The sequence below is a fragment of the Rhopilema esculentum genome, unplaced genomic scaffold (genome assembly GCF_057945365.1).
Source record: "Rhopilema esculentum isolate cy_ngs unplaced genomic scaffold, ASM5794536v1 HiC_scaffold_23, whole genome shotgun sequence".
In the NCBI taxonomy this organism is placed as follows: domain Eukaryota; kingdom Metazoa; phylum Cnidaria; class Scyphozoa; order Rhizostomeae; family Rhizostomatidae; genus Rhopilema; species Rhopilema esculentum.
Genome location: NW_028300834.1, coordinates 542,373 through 563,485, shown reverse-complemented (window position 1 = coordinate 563,485; position 21,113 = coordinate 542,373). Strand labels below are relative to the sequence as shown.

The window sequence follows — 21,113 nt, the reverse complement described above, 5'->3', positions numbered from 1 at the left end:
TCTTTTAAAGGGATGGTTAAATCAACTTAAAGCCATCTACAAAACAACCAATGCTCATTTCTTTAATTACTGCTGTTCAAAATCAGAATTTCTAAGTCAACTTTTGGTAGAAAACAAACAAGACTGGAAACAAGCCAGAAATCACCAAGAAATCATCAATTATTTCAATGCAGTGCAAACGAAACTGCCGCATGTAATTTTTAATCAAAGAATACCTTCGTAATGAGAAAGAGGCTCCTTTTGATTGGGGTTCAATCTCTCCTGCTTCTGCTTCAATTTAGCCACGCTAAAAACATAAAGCAAAGATGTCATGATAAACAAATTATTTTGTAAATAGAACTGAAGGAGAATATGAGACAAAAAATGTCCGGATGGAGCAATACAACCGCGATGGTTTCAACACAGGGGGCGTTTTAATGGTTATCTTTGGAATATTGTTAACGTAAGCTGACAAGGCATATCTAAAGGAAGTAGAAATTACCACATCCAGAGATATTCTGGAGAAGTTGTTATCGAAAAACACTATGCGTGTGACAAAACAGCGCCATTATCTTGTTGTTTTTTATTTCCATAAAAACAGCAAAGAAAATGGTATTTAAACATATTTATAGATTAAACAAAGGCATACGAATTTAGCACCTTCACCTTCTGAAACTGTAAATTGTAGGAATTTTTAGAAGTTTCAAACTGTGAGGCATAAACCCTAATTTCTTGCAATCAAACCACAGGTTTTAGCTGATTGCCTACTCATATAAGATCAAGAGCAAAGAGCCTTAAAACATAAATTGACGCTTTCGTTTGAGGTATTTTACAACGCTGGCGAAATTCTGTAAAGTCTCAATTGACACCTAGACATTCAGATATTTGGTAAGCCTACAATAATTTTTTTGGCGTGCAATTTGTAACGTTTTTTTATCAGGACAAAAGGATTTTGAAAGGGATTTCGGATGAAAGAGTTGGAAGGAGCGGTGGAAAATTATTAAGAAAGATTGACAATAAATAGGGGTTTACACCAACCTGGCTTTTATTTCTTCCATTTTCTTTTTATCTTTTTCATTGGATTCTTGCAGCCGTGCATCCAATCTTTGCTCAACAAGCTGGGCACCCCTAATGAAAATGAATGTAAATACACATGAAATAAATCCTTCATCTGGGCTTAGATGAGAAGAAATTACATCATTCGGCATGAAATGTCAATAACAACCAGTTTGATAACTTGTCCATTGGTACATACAAGCTATTCAAACTGTACGAAAGGAATTCAAAAACAAATTTTTAACCTTCTTCTAACATGACTCCACTATCATGAAAAATCTATACCGCTATCAAAACAAACGCAATGGTTAAGGAAAAGGTTAAAAACTGATAATGAGCATTAATGAAAAGTGGCATTGCATCATTTGTAAACATTGTGATCAGAATTAATATAAACTCACGGATAAACAAAACGACACAGACAATGAAATATAGAACAATCAAATAAAAATGCTCTGACATGTAAATGCACTCTTAAAGCTTCATAATCAATTTAAATACAGAAAATACTCAATAATTCAATAAAATAATAAACTTTTCAATATACTATTGACATTGGCTAAGTGAAAGCAGTAAAAAAAAGGCGTATTTCAAAATAAAGTCTCAACTTCAGAAAGGCGATACACGTAATCGAAATAAGTAGAGTAATGGAGGCAATATAGAGTGGTTAACGTGATGATACCACAAAAGCTTAAGCATTTTTAGTAATTTAGACTATATTGTTCGAAGAAATAGCTTAGAACGAACGAAATCGAACCTGGTTGCCATATCCGATTGCTTTCTGTGCTCTCTGATGACGTATTTGAAATAAATCGATTTGAAGATTCGATACTGGATGATCGCAAAAATAAAGCAAACTGCATCAACAGCTAGGCCAGTATTGGCTTCTGCTAAACAAGATGGATCCAAGGTTGTTTTGTCTTTGAAGAGATATTCATCTTGTCTGAGGCAGTAAAGATTCAGTAGCTGAATAAGCACGCATCCGATCGTTTCAGTTTCCTTTATTCGCTTTATATAAACACACGACGCCACCTATGAAAAAGGACAGGAAAAAAGTTTCAGATGAGCGTACGTGTGATTTTTGCTGTACATGACTTCCCTGTTCAAAATCGTACACGATTTCTATAATCAATTCTCTTACAGACTGTAAATTCATTCGCTAGATTCATAGATAGCCTGTCCCCCATTGTTCCCAGAATCTCCTTTCATGGCCAGGATATTCATGCATCGTTGGGTTAATGCACAAACTACCAATCAGAATGAAGAGCCACCATAGCGTACTCTTCCTGGGCGACTTGCTGTGAATTTTGTTTTGATGTCAAACGTCCAATTCAGTGTCGATGATATAAAGATAAGGCATTTTTTGTCGGACGCTAAACAACTAATGTTGGACGCTTAAAAAAGGCAGAGGAAGGTGAGGTTTTCAAGTTAGAATTTGCCAATCACGGAGGGGACAGTCCGCCTTAAAAATCTTAATACAGGCAGCAAATACTCGTTTTGAATTTTGTGAAATAAGTTTTGATATCCTTTTTCTTACAACCAGGTCTATTTTTACCAACAATTGTTTGAAGGGTGTCACTGATTGGATGCGTCCATTGCATTCAGCTGTCCATTGTTTAAAAATAACCAATTTTTTGGCTGTTTGAAGTGTTTGTCATTTATTTGGACGTGCTTGTAAATCAAGACGTCAGTGTAGGTTTTTGTGTGTTGTTTAGGACACTTCTTGGCATTCCATGTTTCACGCTCAACGTTATCATCATACAAAAAGAGGTTTCATTAGATATATTTTCAGTTTACCTGGAGCCAGACTTTTAAAAGAATGACCAGAAAATTGTAGCCCAAAAACGTCTTCCACCATTTCCTGAGGGTATGCTTCGGGCGAAGATACAAAGACTGTCCATGCCACAAGAAGAAGAAGCACGCGAGAAGAAAGCCGGCGTTGAAAAGACTTGCAGCAGTCTGAGCCGTTATGTAAACAATGCTTAGAGTAAGCCAGTATAACTGCTCTAGAATGATTATCTGAAACAGTGAAAGATGAAAATAAATTTGTATAGTTGGTTTCCTTTCTGGATATATTTTATAATAATTTGAAAATTCATTTGCACTTCATAAAGATATAATGATTTTCCTATCATATAGCAAAGCTATTCTCATCAACCATTTAAATTTGCCAGTTAGAAATTTTTGACTATGGTTCGTTAAATCAATCCGAATTTTTTTTGAGTCAACCTTTTTTGATCTATGACAATTTTTTATCACAGAAATTCTGAGGCACAACACCAACAAAAACTTTTAAAAAATGATACTTTGTGGCCTATATTCACAATATAAATTCTTTCTCGTTGAAGAGTTCTGAATATCAACCAAATAAACACAACGAAAAGTTTATAATAACAAACTAAAATATTTCTATTCACTCAGTGTTAAACCTGGACATTTTTTTAGAACAGTTAGCTGAAATTTGAGATTCTTTCACGGCGCACCAGATAATATCTCAGAACACACTAGTGCGCCACGGCACGTTGATTGAAAAACACTGCTCTAAAGCATTACAAGCTGCACTTATCCAGCGAAAATGTCAGATTGAGGAGGGACTTCCCGGGGCTGTTAAAAGACCATCCAAATATGAAGGTAGGATGTGTAACAAATGATGTAGCTTGTCACGTGATAAAGAATCTGTCACTTCCGTTTTTAAAAAAATGTATTACGGTTGAGTGTTTTATGAAATGATCAGTCTTTTTAATATCGGAATGAAAAGAAGTATGTTATCTTGTCTCTCTCCATGCCGAACCTAAACGACACCTTTACAGATGAAATGAAATGAAACATATAAGAGAAATGAAATGTGGAGATGGTTAAGATGAAATGAAACATATAAGAGAGTTGAAGTTATAGATAATTGGAAGATGTTCACCTTAAGAAAGTCAAGCCAAGTCTTATTGATCATGAAATCTGGCGGTACATAATGATCACTTTTCGCTGAATGAAGGAAGAAGCCTGATTTCGTCGTCTTTTGTCTCGTGGGACACGCAAGAGCTGTTGATTGGGTTGCGCTCTGAGCTTTCTGTTTTTTCTCTTCCGCAAAACAATTTTCTTGGCAGCATGCCGCAAGGAGTTGGAAAAAGTCGGCTAAAAATACAAAAAGTAACAGCCAGCATTAAAAAAAGCGTTCACTTCATTTCTAAAAAGAAAAATTTTGATCATTGTTTAGTCAAATATAAACAGAACTAGCGGTGCAATTCTGTTTTTAAATGCCAGTCCCGAGAAATGATGCAACTTCAAGGTATCAATGGATTAGAAGATAAAATTTCGAAAGATCTTGTGACACAGTGCCAACAACTGCTGCAAACAATCGAAAGATACCACCATATTTCCTATGAATTTTTTTCGAGCCAATTTGAAGGCCCACAAAGGTGGATGACAAAAGAATCTATTTTCTTTGAAAAAAATGAAAATTGTCCGGCCATGAAATATTTTGGGCATTGCAAAAGTGTGTCCTGTATATTTTAAGACCTGTTTTGAAAAAGGGAAGCTATTCGTAAATAAATCCCTTTTCTTCCTGTCTCTAGCATTCCAGGTGTTACTACCATTTATCGGTGACGAACGTTCAAATCGTAAGTCGAGCCTCACTATCAGCAGTGCAGCTAACGGCATTTAGCATTTTGCCATTCGACTAACAATTAAGATAAATCAAGTCTTCAACTCACCGAGTAAAACAAACTGATTCTGCGGCCTTGAAACGTCAGTGAGGTAAAGCCAATGTACGAGATTTGGGCTTAGTCTTCCGCTCCATGGATAATCTAGCATAAGGAATTTTCAACTTAAACATTGAGATCTGACTATTTGTATTCCATTCTCTAAAATGCGTAAGCTTCCCTTTAGCAACATCCTATGAGTTTGAGTAAAAAGTCTTTAAAAAATGAAAACTTTCATGCAGTACAGTTTGCCAGTGTCCTATATTTTGTCCACATTAGTGCTCGTTAATAACATAAACATTTCTCACTTTGCATCGCAATGACGATCGTTTTGAGCAATGTCTTAATTTCCAATTCCTCACGATTTCGTAATACCAGAGGTACTTAATCGTTGCAAGTCAGACTTCAAGAAAACGTACCTTTGTGCGCGAGGTCCAAACATGAAAATAAAAGGTAGAAGGAAAAGGTATCAAGAAATAAGTTTGCCATCAAAACATACCTAAGCAAAGCCCAGGTGGCCATCCAAGGATGAGGAGGTACTGAATAGCAATAAAAATGCACAAATAGCCGATGTAGATAGGCCAGAGTCTCTCGCTGTTTTTGCGTCTAACGAACAGGAAGATAGCAGTCCAAAGTGACCCTAGGACTGCGAATGCATCGCAACGAACGGCTATACAAATCACCATCACGATGAGATTGATCTAGAAAGATAAATAGGTTTGCAAGAGGAGAGAAATAAAATACCTAATATTCAGGCAGGCAACAAGTATGCCTTACTCTTCATTATGAAGAACTAATTTACCAAAGGTTTCACTGTTTCGGTTCTAAAAATATGATGGAAAAAGAACGCTTATATTGGAAAATAGCATAAACCCAGTCTCCAAGCCATGGGGGAATTTTAGTGTGGGAAGAAATGGAAGATATAGATCGATATAGGGCAATAAACTTGAAAGATAGACATTTACAGGGGAAGGAAAATTGCCAAAGGCGAAAAAGATATCAATGAGCTCATCTGGTTTGTAGCATTTTAAAGCTTTTAAAGAAAAAACAGACTCAGATCAAAATTTGTAAAAAATGTGTGATTTTATTCACCTCAAAACCAAAACAACCGAAGAAATTATTGCACATGTACTTGATACAATTAGAAATGTTCTCATCCGCCATAGGCCTAGTTACACCGTTGAAAAGAATGCCAGGATTGATCTGAATGCCCTTCTTGTAACGATATAATTCCTTGAAAAGAAACAGAGATACGTTTCATTAATGCTTGACAACCAATATATAAACATCCAATGAACTGGTTGTATTAAACATACAATGATCTACTGCTGAGCTTGGACAATTTGCCAGGCTAGTAATGCAACTTTTCCCTTGAATTAGCTTTCTATGAATATTCGAACATGTGGCTGTTCAGTTTATGTGGTAAAGATAATTTCAGCCTTCTGTAAAAACCTAGGTGAAAGTATACCACTGCTTGGGGACCAGCGTCGGGGAAAAGATAGAACCGACGCATACGACGGTCAAATATAATGAAGAGCAGCAAGATGCAGATAAGGGATATATTTAGTGAAACCTATTCACATCTGTACAATTAACAAGATTCTTACAGTTTTTGACTAAGGACGCACCTTTTCTCTCTTGAACTGAAAATTACTGGGCTATAGCCAAAGCTACAAATGCAGACAGTAATAATCCATATATATTTCAAGTGTATAAAAAAGCATACCTGATGATGTTTGATAACCTTTGCAAAGACGATTGCAAGAACGATAAATAGGTACCCCTAGAAGAGCAGATACACACACCATTAATAACAAAATTCACCTTGACGATAGTAGATGACATTCGAAAATAGCAAAATATTTAGACAAGGCACTCTACGCTAGTAAGGCATCAAAAGAAGGGCGTTAAAGCTGATGTAAAGAATACCTTGTGTCTAAAGGATACTTTTGTGTGTGTAAATATAAAAACATTAGGGTATCTTGCATTGTAAATTTCTTTTATCTGATAAAACAAACAATATTTACAACTGGCCATCAATGAGCCAAAACATTGGTTTGTAATAACAAAGGAACCGTTATGAAATCAGAGTAGTAGCCAACTCACCCTGACTTCAACAGAAACCTTTGAACTTTTGTGGAGTCCAATCCACCGTGCATTGCTGGAGAAATGGCCGACCATTACTGACGTCATAGGCTGTAAAAAAGTGGAATAGAGATCTGAAGTAGACAAAATATATAAGTCAAGGTTGGAAGATCAATGCAAGAAATACCATTCCTAAATATCATCTAAATATAACAGAAAGAAACCAATACAAAAACTAATGAAACGAGCACATTTTGCAAGGAAGTTGTTGATTCTAAAATCAGAGGTAGGCAAGAATCGGAGGTAGGCAAAAATCGGAGGTAGGTAAGAATCAGAGGTAGGCAGGAATCGGAGGTAGGTAGGAATCGGAGGTAGGCAGGAATTGGAGGTAGGCAGGAATCAGAGGTAGGCAGGAATCAGAGGTAGGCAGGAATCGGAGGTAGGCAGGAATCGGAGGTAGGCAGGAATCAGAGGTAGGCAGGAATCGGAGGCAGGCAGGAATCGGAGGTAGGCAGGGATCGGAGGTAGGCAGGAATCGGAGGTAGGCAGGAATCGGAGCTAGGCAGGAATCGGAGGTAGGCAGGAATCGGAGGTAGGCAGGAATCGGAGGTAGGCAGGAATCAGAGGTAGGCAGGAATCGGAGGCAGGCAGGAATCGGAGGTAGGCAGGAATCGGAGCTAGGCAGGAATCGGAGGTAGGCAGGAATCGGAGGTAGGCAGGGATCGGAGGTAGGCAGGAATCGGAGGTAGGCAGGAATCGGAGCTAGGCAGGAATCGGAGGTAGGCAGGAATCGGAGGTAGGCAGGAATCGGAGGTAGGCAGGAATCAGAGGTAGGCAGGAATCGGAGGCAGGCAGGAATCGGAGGTAGGCAGGAATCGGAGCTAGGCAGGAATCGGAGGTAGGCAGGAATCGGAGGTAGGCAGGAATCGGAGGTAGGCAGGAATCGGAGGTAGGCAGGAATCGGAGATAGGCAGGAATCGGAGGTAGGCAGGAATCGGAGGTAGGCAGGAATCGGAGGTAGGCAGGGATCGGAGGCATTGCATAAAAACTTACCACTCCAGCTGCAGTACAGTTGTATTTCAAGATATCCTCATTGACAAATCTCAGTTGATAAAACATGAGAGAAAATATGATGATAGATGCCCAAACGACAAAGAAGTAATTCATCACCCGGAGCAGCTTTTGTGATGGCATCGACATGCATAGGACGAGCAATAGGACAGCGTTGAAGGCAGAAACCTGCATTGTGGCAAAATAAAATACAATTGAAGATATAACTTATATAAATAAACGTTGTATTACTGGCCGTGAGTTTTTTGGCCTATTTTTGTAAAGATTTCAAGACTCGGCAAATATTTTTTGCTAAAAACAGCAAAGTGGCAAAGGCAATTTCATTTATATTGTTATAAAAAAACTTGAACTTTTTCTTGCACAGTGAAAACTCATTTATAATAGACGGAATCTGAATCTCATTTAAGATGGAGTTTCGTCATAAAAACTCCAACTGTTAATTATAAAGATGAATAAAGTCGGATAAATACGGGGGAAAGAAATTATTTGAATATTAGCAACTTTTACTTAAGACTAAAGAAAAGTTATTTCTGCCTTCTAAATGTACCATGTACCTGCTGAACAACGACAAGCATGATCACAAAGCTGAGAGCCTTCGAAGCGTGAATCTCTGCCACCCTCCAAAGAACTTTCGATGCATTTTTGTAAAACCAGAGTAATTTATGAAGGGCTGTCATTTCCCCATCAACAGAATCTGTTTCCTGCGCGGCATTGTCAGTCCTCTCTGCTGAAGATTCTGGAGCAATAATCTCTGGTGGCTGTTTCGTAGCAGCAGAACCTTGGCTCTCATCGCCAATCTCTTTGGCTGCAGTGCCCGTGAGTTGATGCTGTTTTGCTTGTTTACGGAGAATAATCAAGTGGTTGATCTTCATAGTCAATGGTTTGTGAAAGAAATGCAACTGGATGACCAAGGCAATGGAGAACAGAGTGGGGATCAGGAGTTCAACAAGCAGGCTGGCTTTGTCATGTTGCCGAAGGCCTAAGTCATGTAGCCTGAAATGATGACAAAATCACGAATCTAAATATCTATCTACATAGTTGAAATTCTATGGCAAAATTGAAATTTAGGAAATACATACTCGTCTACATAACAAGTATGAAACATTATGTATTTTGAACGGTAAAACCATCCTATGGATTATCTAAATATTAGAACCTTTGAAACTGGGTATTGAAAAGAGCAAAGAAAATCAAAGATAGAATGAAATCATGGAAATATTCATTGAATAGATAAGAATCCTGGATAACCTTAAAGCAAAAATAGTACAAAATAAATACGTTAAAACACTCGCTCACATATCTTCACTGATGCCGGCTCCATCTTTCCAATATGTGTGCATATTCTTGAACTGGTATGTGTACACGATAAGAAGAATTAATATGGAATACACAACCATAAACCACCATAACGGACGCAGGATTATCTTCCACACTTTGACTGAAAACTAGAGAAATTGAAGAAAAGGTTAAATATCAATTCCCCAAAAACACAATGTCCAACCCTTGTAAGGGTTTCACTACGGGTGCAAGGTAAGGAGTCTCTTACGTGAGAGAAGCTCTGTAGCCAAGCACAGAACTATGTTGAAAACGTCCTCATTTTTCAAACACCTTGATAATGAAAACTAACCCCAGCTTGATGAAATAGCATATGATCTTTATACATAAGATAGTATAAAAAGTGTCTTAAAAATAAATCAATAGCAATAGCTCAGGTGACAGATGTTCTAACCATGTCAAGTTATCAAGGACTGAATCTGATAGTATACTTAAAGTATTTCATTTGGGTCTTTTGTGACGTATAATGTTGCCCAAGAAGGGTACTTATTACAGCTTTTGACCAATGCATGCTGCGTACACAGAGAATTAGCATTAAGAACGTATTGTTAGCATTTCATTACAGCCGAAAAACTAATCGTCGATGAACAAGGGCAGCACAAACACGGAATATAATTGCCAAAGCAAGTAGGACATAATGATCATTGTGCAAAAATTTACTACCTAACTTAATGGAATCGTAGCAAGTCATATGCAAACACACCTAGAGATTAGGCCGACCCTGACAGTGGTACAACCTAGTCCACTACGCGGAGAACTTAAGTACTGAAATTTTTGTATCCTTAGCCAGAAGTTTATAGGCTGCCTATCATAGACTTGGAAACAGAATTGATGTGTAAAAAATAAATATATAATCGTCAGGAGAACACTTTGAAAATTTTGTATGCAAAGTAATTAGTGCATTGCCTAAGATAGACACTGAGCATTGAGACAAGAAGAAACGAGACATACCTGGTAAACAATAAAGCCTATGAGAAAAGTCACCATATAGAATATCTGATACAACGAGACGTCTTTCTGCAAAGCAACCAGCAAGAAGGCTGCGCAGCAAAGGAGGATCCAATATTTGGCAAGCGTGCTCCTAATCCATTGCATAAACTCCTTCGCATCGTCGGATGGCGGCCCGGCATCTATGTCTTCAATATCAGATTCAACTACAATATCAAAGCCAGCGATTGATGAATAACGATGACCAAGATTTGTTCCCTAAAATCTGGATTATCGTTGTTGGATAAGGCTCGAAAGAATCAGGATTTTCGCTGAAAACTGGAATCTTTATTTATCTTCATTCAAAGAATCAAATAACAATATATAGTATTGTGTGGATTTTTGTTAAATAACGAAGTTGGGACTTGAAACCTCTGTCTTCTCTACAATTCTGGCAAATAACAATTCATTTTTGAACCATCGAAAATTGTTATTAAGTGACTAAACTTTCAATTAAATTCTTAATAAAACACAGTCTTAGTGTCGAGTGGAAGATAAGAATAAATTATTCAGAAATTGAGCCTGGTCAAGAGGGCGACAGTTATTTCCCACACAACAGAAACAACTTTTAAAAAGCAGCATATTTGATTGTAGTGTTTAATTTAGCAGGATCAAACATGGAGTCCTCAGTATACCCACCTCCTTTGTACTTTCTTTCAGCTGCAGCTCCTATGAACAGAAAAATAATCACCGGTTGATAGGGTGAAAAATTACAGATGTTTTATTTTCGAGTAACGATACAGACTGAATTAACAAGCATTACATTTTCAAAAAAACAAGTCACTATAAAATATTACAATTTTCTGATCTGCTAGGCCCTTTGAAAACCCTGCTTTTTTCGAAGTATATGCGAGCACTTACTAAATATCACATGGAACTTTAACCAAATAATGGTACCACCAAAACAGCAAAATCATTTAAATGTGAAGATCAATGCACTATACACCCTTAGATGAGAAATTGCATCACGTTAAATAAAGTTCCTTTGCAATTCTGCATATTCACCTCTTTTCTTAAATGCCTGCACAATAGGCCGTGCTAACGTCGTAAGCATGAGTTCCCCTGTCTGCCGATCCTGTCTCTTTCTCAGTTTTCTTTCTCGCACATGCTGTCTCAGAGTTATCCAAAATATCCAGGTGAAAAGAGTCTGGGAAAAAAGAAGCCAAAATCAAAGTTCGAAGAAAGATGACGTTCAAAGAATTGAAAAGTCTAAATATCCTAATGATTTGACAGGTACGAATGGGAGTATAATTTGATACAAACATCAAAAAAAGGTCCTGACAAAGAGACGGGTACAATGTGCTTCTTAGAAAAGGAAGTGATACGTCAGACGAAAAATTCACAACCGTGAAATTTCGGCGAGATTTCGTAATCGCCCCAGAAAGGTTAAAACAACTTCTCAGGCACCAGAGTTGATTAATGTTCTCCTTAACCATAACAATCTCTGAACCCAAAATTGTTGTAAAACGTTAGGAAATTGTCTGTCATATTTTTCAAGGTACCGCAATATATGTTTAAGAACTTTGTCTTTATAAACAGTACTTAAAAAGATGAGACAAACAAACCTGGGCTCCAAGATGAAGGCAAGGGTAGTCGAATTTTTTCAGACCAAGCTCCGAATAGTCCAAATTTCCGTGACTAATTGGCAGCTCATCCTTTTCCAAATTCATACCATAAATATATTGGATAACGAGTAAACATTCCGCGTAGAAGACAAAGTACGGTGACGATGCCATGCAAAACCATCGAGCAAAGGGGGTTATCCATATCACACAGGCCCATAACAGCAACACAAACGATAGCCAAGAGTGGTACGTTATACTCCAAGCCTGCAGTGAAACATTAAATATCAGTATACCTGACCATTTCTAACTTTGATCCTTAAGACTATTGATGCATCAGATGCAAGCCATGGTGCAATATTCCATTGAAGAAAATTCAGGGTAACGTTATACAAGATCCAAAGATGGAACAAACCATGACTAAAATCCGTTTCCTTTGCATTGCATCAAAAATTTTATTGAACAAAGCATCTGATTTTTAGCAATAGAAATCGCAATTTAGAAATGTTATTACTGCTGCTTTAACAAACAACAAAGACGTGCATACTGGTAGGACAGAAACGTCTCAAAGAGAACGTGGCGGTCCTCAGTTGACCTCTTTATCATTTCTCAGAAACATATAAAAGTTTAACATTTGCTACTTACATAGACATGCCCCACTTTAAAAGCGAATAGAATATGCCTAATGATTAAGCAAGACAGAATTGCTACTAATGTGTGATAAGAATATCTTATATCAATATAAGCTGAAATTGTGATCACGGCCCGAATGCTCTGGAAGACCGAAAGCTCTTCAAGAAACTCACCATCATAACAATAAGTGCAGCAATATAATTCTGCCTCATCAGGAACATGACAATGCTACTAAAGGTCCCTTGGACGCTAATCTGTTCAACCGGATGCTCAGTTTGCACGGCCGGTAATTCCGGTTGCACGCTTGGTGACCCTCTAAATGTGCGGTATGCGTATTTACGACTTCCTTCTGCTAGCAGATGCTATGGAGAAGAGAAGATATGGTCAAGAGAGCTTCACAGAACTACGTGATCCAAACAAGATTGGCAAGCAAAACACAATTAATCTAAAAAATTAAATAATAAATTTCTTTGAATAACTCACATATGGGGAACATAAGAACCTGTCCTTTTTCTTAAGGGTTAACGGAAACATATTATATCCAAAACGGGTATCAAGGGAAATTAATAAGATCCTGAGTTTATGAAGGGAACATTATCCATACCCAAGGGGGGAACAGGATAGATTTTTTGATATTTTTTAGAATAGGTACACAGACCACTCTTATACTTAGGTTCTCATACTCAAAGATGCCAACTCTTTTCTAGTTCTGAGAAAGTTTGTCTAAGTGTGTATACACAATCCTATCAACTTCTTTCTGACTTTGACAACTTCACCTGGGATTTTTCGCTATGCCCATAGTAGATTACACTTAACAATGAAATATGTCCCAAAACCATTCTGGATTACGCCATGATAATTACTGATGATCAAGTGAACAGGCAGTGATAAACAGCCATAAGAAAATGAAATACCTCGTGTTCCACCGGATTTTCTTTCCATGACAACGGGTTCCACCACTGAAACGTACTCCTTGCAACTTGTGACTGGTGGTATTGCTAAAATATTATATATATATAAGTAATAGTTTGCATTGGTCCATTATATTAGAGTCGAATAAAATTCAGGTATATCGACAAACATATTAAGCATCTGGTACATTCCGATTTTTAATATCATTTGATCTAGAAGCTTTCTGCAACCTACCCCCTGTGACAGTCATCACAAAGATACCTACAGCTGAAGGTTAAATTAAGCCGATTTGAGTGTCAAGGGGGGTACTCCTTAAATGTTTTGGAAGGCACTGAATTACCTTGCCTTTGCTACGAATGGCGGTTACAAATCAAGCATGTCCCCTAGATCTAAAGGTCTGATGACTTGAAAGAATGTACAAACTACAGGCTTTGTGTAACGTGTCGTAGTTTACAAGAGAAAAAAATTGTTTGAGTCTTGGTGAACTCCGACTAGAGTTTCATGATCATCGAGCATCGAGGTCACTGTGCTAACCAGAGTTAATTACGTTTTGAATCGTGAACTCGGAAGATATCTCGGATCATAACGTTTTAAACTGTGGTCAGCATAGTGAGCCTCGATGCGACTGGGGGAGGCGATGGTGCTCTATTAAAAGCGATGGTGCGTTAGCAGTATTGAACCTCCAAACAAAATGGCAGTAAACTACTTAAACCAAAGCCTCGAATTAAAAAATAATCTTGACGAATCAATTAGATTTTTTGCTACACTGACATGAAGCAGATAAAATAACTTTTAGAGAAATCTTTATGCGTTCGTCTAAGTATTCTAGTTGGTAAACTAAGGGAGGAGGGGATGAGAGGTGCACATGTCTCATCAGAATCAGGTTTGATTTCCATATGTTGAACCAGTAGAAAACGTCAAAGATATAACCTCAGTACAAATGTACGATCCATAAAAACAGTAATATTTCATAAAAAAATGCAATTTTGCCACGGCCGTTAAAAATAACAATTCTTTAATGAAAGCACTAACTCACCCGACTGCATCTGTACCTGACTTCGGTGGCGAGAATCCAGTACACGAGAAATATAACAACAGGAAAAACATAAACAGGCCAGTTGAGATTTTCATTGATACTGAGGTAATTGCCGGACCGGCATTTGGATAATACGATTGCAGGGAGACCGAACAGTCTACAATGACAGAGAGAAGATCTGGTCGAACAGCACAATAAACGTTTTATTCGGCAAGCTTTAAAGAAGCATTATTTTATGCTTCTGTAGTTGACAAACTATCTCATAGATTTCGAGATAGAAAATGGAAAAGCATGAGCACTTAGGAATTAATAAAAATTGCTAAAAGAGGAAGGGCCCAAGATCGTTTCCAAATTAATAGAAATTGAATTTCAGCTTTACTAATATTCTTCCATACAGTCTATCTACCATGATAAAATATATGAATAAATTTGAACAGTTGCCGATAACCAATTAAACAGTAGCCTGACGATCACAATAAGCCTGAAACTCAGAGTAGTAGCTCAGAACCGTCATATATAACTGAAAAGATACGATATAAAGACACAGCATTGGAATAAGATAATCATATACGAGGGTCTTTTTACACAATGTTTGAGGATTCTTTGATTACTGTGAAAATAATACAGCACCAACTTCCAGATACTAAATGTAGGGGTCTAAACTTCCTTTTCTGTCGATAGAAAATCAACGAAGTGGATCACACAACGAACAGATACTATCAAATCAAGAATCTTCCCCTGAGAAAGAAAATGTAGTATATCCAAATTTATTTTCAGTAGACTGGAGTACTTACCTCGCAAAAAGAGTAGGTGCTGGTAGCAATTCCTGAAAGAACTCAAACTGATACAAATACAGCAATACGACATGAAGCCCAGCGTATACAGTTAAAAACACTTTGAGGCAAAATAAGGCTTTGTTTTTCTTGAAGCGAACGGATCGATGACATGCCCAAAATGTGCCTAAGAACAGGAAGCTCAGAAAGTAAACTGAAGATATAACATTTGGTTGGACTATTCCACCAAGCAGCAACATCAATGCGACAAAAACAGGCAAAACATCCTCAACTGGCGAGCCATCTCTATCGTGATGCGAACGACTGTGTGAAGATCTGACATGGAGATGGATTTTTCTTGATCCGATAACACAAGCCAGGGATATTATGAACACGAGCAGGTCTGGAGCAAGAAGGCGGACGATATTTGCAGTGTCTGTTCTACGGAATCTAGGGAAGAGCCAGAAATCTTTTAGCAATACCACATAGAAAATTTATTGACAGTTTTACATTACGCTTAATTCCGTGTCAACTACATAGCCCGAGAAGCAGTTGTTAGATACTTAATTGATATCTATGGAAGTAGAAACCAACAAATTGTGTTTGTACCTAAGGCAATAAGAGATCCTAGTTTCTAAACCTGCTTGTGTCAGAAATGAGTTTGAGAGTTAAAATCATTTTCACAAGGGTTTTATAGCGAGTAACAATTGAACGCTTCATTTTTCAGCTTTCTGCAAAATTCTGATCATAAACTCATGAAACGGCTAAGATACATTTATATTCAAAAATTTTCTGGACCAATATTTGTACGTACTTGTAAAATCCAATCTGACCTATAATAGTTTCAGCTAAGGAACCTGAAAAGCAATTTAACATTGAAAAAACGTCTGGAAAGATAAATTAAGATTGCAAGATTGGCATTGTTAATAAATATAATATCTATAATAACTGGTGTCTAAATGTTAATAAAAAATAAGCGCAAGCTGAAAAAATAACAAATATGAAAATGTGAAGATAAGAAGAAGATGAAATGGAAAGCTATATAACACAAGTGCAAGCAGTAGAAGGTACCCAGTATGAAATTGTGACTAAATGATAAGGGTTAACATAAAGAAGAAGAGGAGGAGGGAGATGAAGAAAGGTGTGTAGAATATAGGAAGAACAAGTAATAAAAGACAGAAACGAAAGCAGCAGAAGAGAAGAAGAGGTAGGAAGAAATATTTTAATTGAATTTAAAGCACTAAGTCCTGATGCATTTCCCTGGCCATTAAAATTCCCATTGGTTAGACTATACAATAGACCTATTGTTGTGGAGCCAATCAGCTAATCTTCAATGTTTTCTCGATTTAAAACATGCTTCAAAGCCAATTGTCAATTCTGAACAGTTGACTGATGGGACATAGTGCCTTTAAGAGTCCTAGAACTTCCACTTTGAAGAACGGCCTTCTTTGTGAATAATAAAAGAAGGAAACGTAGTCATCAAAATATGTTATATAGATATGTATAGGGGTGAAATAAACTTGGATGAAAGTAAAAATATATACCACCCACATTCAAAATGGCAGTGTGTGAACATTTAGTTTCACTTACAGTTTGATATTTCTCTTGCAACAGATTCTTCTGCAAGCAGAGTTATCTGGAAAGCTATATGAGCCACAATAGCAACCACAGACAATCCAAGAATGGCCTGTTGCAGTTTGACAGCACATGCTGCAAAATGTATAATAATTTCCATGAAATAATTGAAAATTATACAAGGTTGTCAGTACATATGGCAATTTATTTTGGCACTTAACTATTCTTAGTTTTCAAAGGATGAAAACAAAGGATTGTGGAAATCTGCCTAGTCTGCCTAGTGGTGAGGAAAAAAAAAATGAAAAAAGTTCCAGAAAATGTTTATTTGCTTAACTTCTGCTGTTCCCATCAACATGATATTTATGATATTTTGCTAATAAAGTGGGCTTTCATACGTTAGGGGACTAAGAGTCTTGCCCCCTTGTCTACCTTGTTTGCAGGGGTCTCTGCACACATGTTGCCCTATAACATATGAGCTTTGAAACGTATGGGAGCCCTTGAGTTTTTACAAAACAATAGCAAAGCATAATGATTTGATTATCTTAAGGGCATCGCCTACATGTACCCCCAATATTCTGGAATACCTGCCAACAATCTTTAATATAATTACTACTTACTAAAAATTATTGCTTTATGACATATCACTGTCTTAATTCTTCTACATATATCTACAAAAATCAAATATTTATAAAAAATTATTACATACCTGCTCGCCGTGATGGGCTTGGAAGTAAGGGTACAACCAGTAGACATAATAGGTAAATGAAGGACAAGCCATTGTATCTGATGATGCAAGCTGCAACAAGACATATAACTTTTTTAACAAGCTCTGGGCTTTCTTATTTTCAAACATCTTATTGGCAGTTGGTATTACAATGCAGCAACTAGAGTTTGATTCTTAGACAATATATTATTATTACAATACACAGGCTTCCCTAAACCCTAATAGATTCGTTTGTTCTGATTTTCTCCATTCTCAATGAAGTTGAGGTCTGCTCAGTTGCAGGGTGAAGTTGTTAGTGAAATCAAAATATCTTAAAATCTGACTGTTATATAATATTTTTTACTTATAGGTACATTATCCTTAACACATTTCAGACTTTGCAACCAAAATATGGTCTTTATTCATTTACAGACTGATGTTGCTCGTGTATTTGGTGGTCAGGTTGGAAACTTACATGTGACATTAGCATGAAATCTTTGAAAAGGAGGATTCACTCTTTGTTACTTTCTCAGTCAATAGAAGAATGTAATATAGAAGTATCCAAAGCACTCTGTATGACATTGATATTTAGGTCAATGAAGATTGAAAAGCTGATTGTTATTATTCCCTGCAGCATTTCACAACACTCCTAAGATACATTTGATGATGCTGATTCAGTACAGACCAATAAAGATTTTTGGTCATCCAAATCCAAATGTCAGTATCAGAAAATTGTAGTCTTTGCAGTAAAATTTAAATCTGAATAATACAGAACAAGAACAGGAAAACAACTCTGTATGTTGAAAAGTTGAAAGTCAAAACATAAGTAATCAGTAAAAATATCATACCAGCAAGAAGTGTTAGCGGTAATGCAAATCTGTACAAAATTGCTCTTGCTGTGTCAGCACCCATATCTTAACTTTTAGTAGTAACCTTTTTGAATTCTCATCCAACATCAACCTGACAGTACCAATATCTCATCTTGCAAAGTAAATTTCTAGGATAAAATCAATTTAGAATAAATTTCGATACATCAGAATTCAGTTCAATTCAGTTCATATACCGTAAAATTCCACTATATGCAAATTCAAAAAGGTTCTTTTCAGAAGACATGAGCATCAAGGTTTTTGTGGTACAGCTATACCGTGGTTTAGGTCAAATCAACATTCCTTCCTTGGTAGAACAAGTTAATATGGCTTGATAAATGGTCAAAACTTAGATAATTGCAACGTTATCTGTGGTGTACTACAATACCCTGTTTGTGGTCTCAACTTTCAGTAGTATCCTCTTTGAATTCTAATTATCTCTTTTCTTCTATAACTGATCTTTCAAATTCATCAAACAAGATATATATTATGCTAGTGACACTAATATATCGTTTGAAAGTGACAGTATTTAATAAGATACTACAAAAGTAGATTTATTTTGTAAGTTGAGTGTGGTTCTTCATTCAAATTAGGATAATATAATGAGCAAATAATTCAAGTACCAAAATGAAATAAATAAAGTCATGATTGTTAAAGATATAAAACACAAAAATGTTTTCAACAATAATAACTTAATACATTTCATTTTGGTATATACTTAATAAATGTAGACAGAACTAACTTCATCATTTCAGGGGTGGTGCCAAGAAATTCAAAGTGGGGGGGGGGCTCAAATTGACAGAATTAATAGACTAAATAAACAACTTTTGAGAATCGCACTAAAATGCTTTACGATAATTCATGCCTATGATTTTATGGGGCACTTGTTATGCAGTATATTAGAAGGGGTGCCAAGAGGTTGTGCGAGGCCATAAGTACATCTGAAAGAAAGCGTCCCTGCAAGCAAAGCAAGCAAAGCAAGCAAAGCAAGCAGGAAACTTTTCTGCAAATGCGTTCCTTTAGATTAGCTTAAGATGCATTTCAGAACATTTCTTGCAGTAATTTTTTTGAACCGTTTAAAATATTTTACCATTTCTAAGACATGATTTTATTACGATTGATTAATTCCAGTCTTAAAATGGAATTCATTACATTATGAGGCTCGACCAGGCCTTGAAAAATCAAGCAATGAAAGGATTGTTCGCACTATTCTTGTCTTCCATCTTTTTTCTTTTATTTTTTGTTTTTTATAAAACACGTTTTGCGCCGCCCATGTTTTGCGCCATCATCCATACCAAAGTCCTTGGATAAAACTGTTAATACAATGTTTGTCAAGGATCATAGCGGACTAAATATGGAGATGTCGTGGTTTATTTTGGATGAAAACCTCGACCGGAAGACTTTAGAAGTAACTGAAGAGAACTGAAATTAAAAGACATACCAGGTTTGTATCATTGTTTAGTATAGTCAGATTGTATCCGATATTTCTGATACCATAATAGTTCTTGGCCTCTTTTCTGATCTGTTGTAAAACCAACAACTGGTCAAATAACCTCTCACTAAAACAGAACCTTTTATAAACTTAAAAGGAAAAAACATGGACAAACTCACTTTTAAAACCAGTGTTTTGCGATTGTTTGCTCAGCTTTCCCTGCTTCATTCAAATCCCATAAGAAAGGGGTGTCGTCCAAACCTGGATACAATGTATATGTAAAGCCTAGGCCCAAAACAAGCGATGAAACTTTGAAAAAGTTTCCTCTTTACAAAAACAATGAAAATCTGTTTGCAATGTCTGTGCTTTGGAAGCAATCAGGCTCTGCAGAAGCAAGTATTTCTTGACACTTCCGTTTCCTTTTCCAGTACTAAACTCTATTTAGATTACCCTCTCAAAACTATTGCCTTATTATGTCATTCCGGCCCACATGACAGATTTTCTTTTCAGCGGTTCCGAGATTCCACCGCAGCAGCAATCTACCTGCTAATTCAAGCAGCGACTGGTACCAACCTGTCACAAACGTGTTGGTAAATGTCATGAAATTTGTAAGAAAACACACCAATGTTCAGACTGCTATTCGTTTAAAACCAGTTGAAATTGAAATATTGGTTATTTGTGTCTTTCAAGAGATTCACTGCACATAGATAGGGCTGGCAGGGCCGTCGCTAGCGGGAGATTGGAGGAGCGGCACCCAGTGTGACCAGATCTAGCATAATATAATGCTTTTAGCATAATATTGGCCAGAAATTGTCATTTAGAATAAAATCTAGCATAATTAGGAATCTAGCATAACTCTGGCATAATTTTGATAGTTTTTAAAAAATTATTGTTTCTATTGATCCGTTGTCTATCACCACCAAATGAAAACACTTTACACCAGAATGGGTGACTTTCCACTATCAGGGTTTAGCCAGATGTTTGTAACGGTTGGCAGCCAAATATTTTATGGTTGGCAGCCAAATTCAGCCAGCTAAATGCAGTACACAAAAAAGCTGAATTTTTGCTAATTGTGGAGAGTGATAGTGTAATCAAAATTTGCTTTGTAGGTTACAAAAGCTTTCACTTAATTTTTTGTTGCATTGTCTGTTATCTTTCACTTTGTTTCATGTTTCTTTTTTTGCAATTTTGAAATCATTCTAAAAAATTAGAATATAATCTATGCCAAAAATTTATTTTCCTTTGCATTTTTTGTGGTTTTTTGCAACATGCTGCCAAAATTCTACCAACTTCTGCTTCTTCGGCTAAATCAATATATGACGGCCAAGGGGTTAAGAAATTTGGATGTCAAAACCATTGATCTAAATTGCCTTTTTGTGTTTTAGAGGAGTGGTCAAAAAGGCCAAATGGCAA

General features: G+C 36.7%; 1 protein-coding gene across 2 annotated transcripts in view; it reads right to left on the bottom strand.

The window, feature by feature from the left end:
• LOC135690819 (piezo-type mechanosensitive ion channel component 1) overlaps positions 1-20,224 on the bottom strand; it is a 36,420-nt gene extending 16,196 nt beyond the window's left edge. Inside the window, exons 1-27 of one of the 2 annotated variants that reach the window (XM_065208489.2) lie at positions 19,880-20,224; positions 19,710-19,790; positions 18,251-18,399; positions 17,406-17,495; positions 16,715-16,834; positions 15,939-15,981; positions 15,146-15,574; positions 14,352-14,508; positions 13,318-13,401; positions 12,577-12,765; positions 11,774-12,037; positions 11,214-11,355; positions 10,848-10,877; positions 10,173-10,375; positions 9,183-9,331; positions 8,441-8,879; positions 7,869-8,054; positions 6,837-6,926; positions 6,457-6,513; positions 5,823-5,963; positions 5,230-5,431; positions 4,743-4,835; positions 3,950-4,164; positions 2,833-3,054; positions 1,793-2,067; positions 1,018-1,107; positions 216-286 (exon numbers count right to left, since the gene is read on the bottom strand). In XM_065208489.2, coding sequence (XP_065064561.2) covers positions 216-286; positions 1,018-1,107; positions 1,793-2,067; positions 2,833-3,054; positions 3,950-4,164; positions 4,743-4,835; positions 5,230-5,431; positions 5,823-5,963; positions 6,457-6,513; positions 6,837-6,926; positions 7,869-8,054; positions 8,441-8,879; positions 9,183-9,331; positions 10,173-10,375; positions 10,848-10,877; positions 11,214-11,355; positions 11,774-12,037; positions 12,577-12,765; positions 13,318-13,401; positions 14,352-14,508; positions 15,146-15,574; positions 15,939-15,981; positions 16,715-16,834; positions 17,406-17,495; positions 18,251-18,314 — 4,045 coding nt within the window. In that variant the 5' untranslated portion in view covers positions 18,315-18,399; positions 19,710-19,790; positions 19,880-20,224. The remainder of the gene's footprint in view (positions 1-215; positions 287-1,017; positions 1,108-1,792; positions 2,068-2,832; positions 3,055-3,949; positions 4,165-4,742; positions 4,836-5,229; positions 5,432-5,822; positions 5,964-6,456; positions 6,514-6,836; positions 6,927-7,868; positions 8,055-8,440; positions 8,880-9,182; positions 9,332-10,172; positions 10,376-10,847; positions 10,878-11,213; positions 11,356-11,773; positions 12,038-12,576; positions 12,766-13,317; positions 13,402-14,351; positions 14,509-15,145; positions 15,575-15,938; positions 15,982-16,714; positions 16,835-17,405; positions 17,496-18,250; positions 18,400-19,709; positions 19,791-19,879) is intronic. The other variant, XM_065208488.2, reaches the window with a different exon arrangement.
• Positions 20,225-21,113: the final 889 nt, after the last annotated feature.